Source organism: Lytechinus pictus, chromosome 16 (assembly GCF_037042905.1).
Source record: "Lytechinus pictus isolate F3 Inbred chromosome 16, Lp3.0, whole genome shotgun sequence".
Taxonomy (NCBI): domain Eukaryota; kingdom Metazoa; phylum Echinodermata; class Echinoidea; order Temnopleuroida; family Toxopneustidae; genus Lytechinus; species Lytechinus pictus.
Genome location: NC_087260.1, coordinates 16,999,982 through 17,007,934, shown reverse-complemented (window position 1 = coordinate 17,007,934; position 7,953 = coordinate 16,999,982). Strand labels below are relative to the sequence as shown.

General features: G+C 36.9%; 1 protein-coding gene across 1 annotated transcript; it reads left to right on the top strand.

The window, feature by feature from the left end:
• Positions 1–593: 593 nt before the first annotated feature.
• Positions 594–7,235, top strand: LOC129279152 (alpha-2A adrenergic receptor-like). Its single transcript, XM_064111255.1, has one exon. It carries the CDS (start codon positions 1,079–1,081, stop codon positions 2,480–2,482), a length of 1,404 nt encoding a protein of 467 aa, XP_063967325.1. The 5' UTR covers positions 594–1,078; the 3' UTR covers positions 2,483–7,235.
• Positions 7,236–7,953: the final 718 nt, after the last annotated feature.

The window sequence follows — 7,953 nt, the reverse complement described above, 5'->3', positions numbered from 1 at the left end:
TAAGTGCTTTTGGATAAATGTTTAATCATTCTGGGCATTTCAAAATTAGGTAGGTCGACTATGAAAAAAAAATCGCTCATGATTATTCATTACCACCTGATCTCTCCACGTACTAGTATTCGATTATTTGATATTTCCTCTTTTTTTGCCGCAAGAGGGTTGTTATTACTTGCGCGCAATATGCAATATCTTAACCCCTCTGCTCACGAACATCGGTGAGACAATACGTCCATGGCTGTTGACTTCTTAAACGTGAGACCGAGGTATGCGTTCTAGCTGAAGTGTTCTAATGCGATTATATGCTCTTACCATTCGAAATTGACGCTTTAATATGGATACTTATATATATAGGTGAAAATATTGATGATTTTTTTTCTTGTTCAAACGAATAGCCCAGAAATTTTCAGTGACGGAGTATTTAGGAAGGCACTCCGAATCTTTTCTAAAAGGATGTGTTTTTCTACCAAGCACTCGATCATTTTTGTCGTAATCGGATAAGAAAGAGGGGCATTGAAAAAGATAAGTATGTCTATTTCTGCAACAATAGAATGACAAGATTCATCCGGACTACTATTCTCTGATATTATCTTCAACGTTCCGCCGATGAAAGTAAGCAAGAATGTTAGACGCCGTTTGACCCTCGATTGATTTACAAAGGGATTCTTTTGTTTCAAAAGAACATGACTATGGACAAAAGAAATTATTTTGTTTTTCTTTCTATTTTCCCGTTCGCCCATGACATTTATAAACCTGAGCACTTTAAACAGAGTAATGCTTAACTGAGATCAGAGGACGGCTCGCGATGACTCTATAACCATCTTCCTCAAATCTTAACCAGGCAAGGACAAAATTATTGTCAATTTTAGATGGAACAAGTTGTACTTACGAAATCAAACTGGGTATAAAGAGAAATATTTAGAAAGAGAAGAAAATCTACCGTTTAATTTTTTTAAAATTTGTTTGTCCCCACCGAACGCATTTGGTCATTAAGCACGCATTTATAATGTCTGATCGAGCGAATGGTAATTGAAGTGTGTTCCTGATTCCAATATTTCTTTGAAGCTACGCCTCTTGTCATATGACGTGTCTTCGCATAGAAGTATACTTTGTTTTTATCTGGACAGTTATCACCAAAAGGCTCGGTACAAATCACTTCAGATTCACTTCTTCAGTTTGTGTTCTGCCAATAGATCAATTTTTGTTCATCATGTCTGACGGCGTTTTCTACGACGGTGCTCCTACCCCAGCTCCCGAGGAAGATTCTGGATGGGCTGTGGCTACTCCTATTCAGGTTGGTACAATTTTCATCGGTATGCTTGGGGTCGTCGGTAACTTGGCATGTGTCATCGTGCTCCGTCGGCAATCGGTGAGAAACAACACTAATCTATTGATTGTCAACCAAGCCATCATCGACTGCATTACATCAGGTTTACTTGTAGCCGCTACCATCTCTGATCTCGGCGGAATCCGCACTGCGAAGAAATCTGGTGTGGCCGCAAAGATCTACTGCAATCTCTGGAATTCGTTAGTCTTGGTGTTTGGTGGATTTGCGATATCAACCTTCAATCTTGTGGCCTTGTCTGTCGAACGCTACCTGGCCGTCATTCACCCAATATGGTACCTGCAGAACTTTAAAAAGCGCGCCGTCCGGATCCTAGTGGTTTGCACCTGGGTTTTTGGACCCATATTCCAAATCCTTCTGGTTGGTCTGCATTATGATACTACGGAAGAAGGTACTTGCATCTACACTCCTCGCTACACGGGCATTCTCGTGATGCTTTTCTTTTGGGACTATTTCATCCCAGCGTGCATCATGACATATTCATTTGCTGCCATAATGCTCAAATTCAAGAAGCTGAACAAAGTCGCCGATGGGCGCGGCGCCGGCGAATTCAGGAAGAAAACGGTTTTCCCGATACCGTCGACTTCGGTCCAGCCAGCAATCTCCAAGCAGAGTCCGCCATCGGAACAACCAACCGAAAACAGTGCTGTAGAAGCGAATGGCAACGTTACCAAGGTAAACGACCTTCCTCCTGTAGAGGAAGCGGAAAAGCAACCGAGTAATCACTTGGAAGTTCCGACAGCAGTCGACACTACAAAGTCTTCGACTCCTGGAGAAGAGAAGAAACCCGATGCCAGCACCGCTGCGAATTCATCCTCTGGACAGGGAAACACCGCTGGAGGTACTGCTCGTTCGGACAAGGACGCTGCAGGTGCGCTTCAAAGACGTAACACGACAAAGGTTCTCTTGGCCATGTACATCATTTACCTGGTTTGTTGGTCTCCTAACCAGTGGACTTTCCTGCAGTACAACCTTGGCGGATACGTTGATTTCAGCTCTGCATGGTATCGCTTCTTGGTCATCATAGGGAACCTCAACACCTGTGTGAATCCCTTTCTCTTTGCGCTCCGTCTGAAGGTGTACCGCAAGGAGGCCAGGGCTATGCTGAGAAACTTCCTGGCACGCTTCTCCCGTGAATGAAACGTCGGCGATATTCTCAGTTGTACAGGGTTTTATGTGTGCTAAATTAATCACGTTGCACAATTCACTAGTCTCTGGTGTAAATTCATAGACTATAATTGCCGTTCTCCATTGCGTCCAGCACTGAATGACTGAAAATGATCACTGTAACACATGAGCTATTGGCGGTTCCTTGGTAATAATATCCATTTCATATATTATCCATACTGATGTTACTTTTATTTTAACAAAAAAATATATTTTCACTTTATAAAGATATGCTTATTTATTTTGAAAAAAAATGTTCATTAGGATTTGATAGTCCATTTCAATTCAATTTCACTGAAATAAAGGAGAGCCAAAATAAGAGCCAAAAATTTTGAGGGATCCAGACACGGTGTATTGGAAATGAAATTCTTAAACACTGCGAGAGAGCGAAGGAAGGGAGCAAAATTTTGATTTCTTTTAGTACAAAAATCCAATTTCGTGATAGGTTTTGACATAATATTCAGTAAAAAAGTATTATATTTTACCTTATCGCTTTTCCTTTTATTTCATTTTGTCTTTTTTTCTTGGTCATGAATATGTTTTAGAGGGTCCCAATCCCGTCGAATCTGTACGCCAGTGCTGGTAATCACAAAGAAATTTGATAAAGACTTGTATTACCAGAGAGAGAGAGAAAAAAAACACAGTGGGGTCGATAAACGTGGAGGGAATGGAGGAGGGGTGGATTGACATCACTCTCTTGGAGCCAGCTTTATTTGTACCCATCAGTTTTACAGAAAGTGTGAAAATTGCTTCGAAGCGTAGGCGTATGTGAATTTCGAGATTTCCACAGGGTAATGCCTGTCCTAGCGCTCAAAAGATTGTAGTGCGAAAGTATCTGAAGTACTTAATCAAATTCTAGATCTTCCCAGACAAAAGAATGTTAAAATATAAGTCAAATTACTCTCCAACGCACAAATAAAATTTAATTCATGAATCCTGCATATGCATTTCATTACAATCGCAGCAGCTAAAGAAATAAAATGAAGGGAATATTTTCCAATAGCGCTGACCGACACCTTTTACGAATGAACATTATTTCCACATTTAAATTGTCAAGAAATAAAGTTCCGAAATCTATGGGAAATTAACATAATGGCTATATGAATAAAAAGACATTAACAGTTACTGTAAAAGTTTTTTTTTAGATAGTTGGAAATGTTCCAGTAATTCGATTCGCTTTTTATAATACATAGTTTATAATAAATTGGAGTCACCAATTTCATGTTGTACTTCTCACAACAAAAAATATATAAATTGATTTTATTCTTGAGTTCGATTTTTAAACGTGGTTAAATGTGATGAATAAGAATCGTAAAATACATGTAGCTATTACATGTACATTTGAAAGAGACAAGCATATCTTTTTGAATTTTTTATTTATTTATTGATTTCTATTTTTTTTTTTTTTGGGGGGGGGGCAAGTTCAAAGAGGCCACTTTTATGTCAAAATGGGCATTTTGGTGCAAACGAATATTTTTACCATGAGATTTATTCTGCGTGAAGTAGTTGCGTGTTTTGTAATAATTAAGATGAGCAAATCATTTTAAAATGATTTTTAACTAATGAGATATATGTATTTGGGTTTTATTTTTTTCCGCGTGCAGTAGAAAAAAAATCATTAAAAAAGACATGTGAAAGTAAAAACATCAATGTTACATGGTGAAATTTAGAATAAAGGAGTAGAGTAGAATAATTGTATATACGGGATGAACGTTATCTTGGATATTTGTAGCCACAGTATGATTCTATGGGGATAAAGTAAGTATATAATTAATGTGCTTGCATGAGCAAGAAAAGATAAAATCATAAACAAAGGGTACTTATTTAAGATTTTCAAATCTGAAGTTGTATAACACGATTTTTTGTCAATTATGGCGCTAATTAGTGTTAAAAGGGTATCCTCAACATCAACCGAATCGGGAGCTCAAACTTTTGGACATTTTCATTGTAATAAGAAATGATAAATTAAACATTCGGAGCAGTTTTTATAATTATGAAAAAGACTATCTAAGAATTAACGTGAGCGCGAAGCGCGAGCTGAATTTTTATATATTGACAAGAAACAGGGAACCTGTTAAGGACTGCATTTATGACTCATGAATAGGATACATATATCTCACCGATCAAATCATGCTAATGTGAAGCGCGAGCTGAAAATTTGTGATATTCCAACCTGAAAATTGGACATTCTAAGTATTTTTGTAACCACGAACAAAATGAGTACCGTAATAAACTAATGAATGCGAGCGCGAAGCGCGTGCCAAAATTGTGTGATTTTATAACCTAAAATGTGTGTTTTACTTAAAAAATGGCACATTTCATTTTTAAAAGAAGGCATTTTCTATTTTGTGGCTTACATTAGGAAAACAGTGAACATTGGTGCATCGACGACTGCAATTTTAACAACAGTCGTCGAAATTGTCAATGTGTAAAGAAATTGTTTTTTTAACATAGTTATATACGAAATTAATGTCTCACACAATTATGTTTATATATTTATAATGTTTGGACCACCTCGAAATGTAATGATTATATGAAATGATTAATTATATGAAATAATACCTAATTAATGTATAAATGTGAATATATGAATTCAATATACATATTTAGAGAAAACGATATACATGTCACAAAGATCTGCACATTAATAAACAGATAAAATCCGTATTCAGTTGACTTAATCTACCCAGCGCAAGAGTGTATTGTTTGTAAAGGTGTTTTCATACTGAAGACTGAAAACGAAGTGGAGTTACTCCAGAGTAACTCCTGATAGAGTTTATTGCGGACCGACATTGCATCCCCTTTCAAACTGGCAAGCTCCGCAGCGGTGTATCCGCGGTCGTTTCCGTGGTTTCCAAGGGAGTTCGCGCCGTATGCGTGGCGCGCGGAATCTCCCCCATGAGGAAATGAATGAAGTTACGCGCCTCCGGTGCGGACTACTCCGTTTGTGACTCTCTTCTCGATGTGGGTTGAGTACTCCTCTTTGGATCCGGATCGAAATAACCCTAGAATTTTCATACTGCTCTCCAAAGTGGAGTAACTCCTTTTGGACTCAGGAGTAACTCCACTTCGGCTGTCAGTATGAAAGTGGTATATTACTGTCCACTTACAATTTGTTCCCATGCCTGTTCTGTAAAACAACATCTATAAACAGAATCCTTTCAATTCAACAAGCACGATGCTCCTCATTGCCAAGATTAGGTTGACATATTTTGTGACATTCATAAAATTCTTAATTGTTTAATTTCCATTTATTCGTGAAATATAATCATATAGTCTGTCACTCTCGTTCTCGAAATAAAAATCCAACGGAGAGATATATGCATTTGAAAATCATCGACCTAACATTAGGATAGCTTTAAATATGAAATCATCGACCTAACATTAGGATAGCTTTAAATATGAAATTTCAAAAAGGCTGTCCACATTCCTGGTAGAATTAAGAAATTATTTGTAATAGCCATTATTCCATGTAGTTGTTCTTACATGTGAGTGTTATTACGAGAAGTGCAAGTTGGATGATGGTTGACATATAACTGCATAAAAAAGCACTCGAATATTGTTTAAATTCCATAAAAGCATAAACCATTTGGCATTTTACCCAAATCTCGTGACGTTTAAAAATTCAGTTTATCAGCGGTCAACGCTTAAATTATATACGATATGTCTACGTCTACCGAGTTTTTCTAGAACACTTAATTTTTGGGTTTTCGATAAACACCATTAACAGATACAAATATCAAATGACATTGACTCTATTTTGGTATTGTGGTGAATAACTGGGGAATTCACTTGCAAATCAGTCGCCATACATGGGGCGATGAAAATAATTTGGTGGGGTGAAACTAGCATTTTTCCTTTTTTATACAGTATATACATTGCACTAAAGATGGATCTGTAATCCATGCATACATGATTTTCGTGTAATGATGTAATACAATTTGCAATGTAGAAGTTAAGAATTCGTATTGCACGATACACTGTCTATGTATACCATGTTTAGGAATATTATACTGAATGATTTATTTATATACACGTATTTACTTTGTTCTATCATGGTATATTGGGATCGTAACACTGTTGTTTTTGTAATGCACTCTACACTATGCAACTGTTTTCTTATCAAATGTAACACAGTGTCTGTAAATGAACTGTTGATGACACCAAATGACACCAAAATATTGCGTTTTTATTAGCAACTGTCTATTTTAAAATGAAAACAACATAATCTTAAAGCGTCACAACATCAGGCCCTACTTTTATGAATTTGTGGCATACTTGATAAGGGGGTTGCTTAATGAAATTTATTCTTAGAAACAAAATGCCAACTCATTGTTAGTAGCGCACTATTTATTACCAATATTTTTATCACTTTATTTCAGGTGTTCATCTGTAAATATTATAATGTAGTGACAGATATACGTTCATGAAATGACCTACGTTCTATTTTGCTTTGTTTGAGATTAAATACGTAAATTTACAATGGAATATTGTCATTGTAACCTCTCTTTTGAACTTATTAGCTCGAACACAAGTACCGAAAACGAGTGTTCATATATCATCAAAAGGATGATAATTTACCTATAGGTGTCGCTTAATGGAAGAAAACAATGACAGATTCAAAGTCTCCGGATATTGTGTATTCTCGCAATATTCATTATTACTGTATATAGTTCAAAGTGTATTTCTGTTTATGATGTATATGTGTGTGGGTGTGTGTGTGTGAGTGAGGGTGTGTTTTTGTGTTAATGTGTATTACTTTACATTCTTTAAAATGCTATTATACAAAAGAAAATCTATGCCGACGACCAGAGAATAAAAACCCTATAGACTACCACGTTGACCTTGTTAATTGTCAGAATTGTCAGATTACAAATTGCTCTTGTATTTTATCGAATAAGGTTTCACAGGACTAATCCACCATGCCATGCAATTGCATTAAACGGGGTTGGGGCGGGGATCAGTATTCTCGTCATTATAGACAACTCGTTATCATACACTTATGAAAACCCATCGCTTCTATATAATCTTCATTCCTTCATTACAAAATTAATAACTGCATATCTCCCATATGCATTTCTGACGTCTGAGCAGCGCTCTTTGGGTTGATACCCATTTTAGGAGCTTAACTGAGATTATGTTGTAATCATCACAGATCTGTGTCGATCCTAACCATTTACTTTACTTCATGAATATGCAGATTGATGGCATTAGACCTGGCAAAGCCTTGATACAAATATTGATCTCATTTAGTGGACATGCAAATCCAAGCGTCCCAAGAAGCCATTAGTGAGGAATAATCATCGCGCCTGTACTTAGTCTCTGTGGTTTGGGGATCTTTCCTCCCTTTTTGTCGTATTTCTTGCTTGACTTTGGCCCCACTTTATTTCCAATCGTCCTTCCCATAAGCTTTTTCTTTCACCTCGCTCTCACTGCCTCACACA

What these genes read in the sequence shown, in the direction of transcription:
- LOC129279152 (XM_064111255.1), top strand. Translation starts at nt 1,079, where the DNA reads ATGACGTGTCTTCGCATAGAAGTATACTTTGTTTTTATCTGGACAGTT.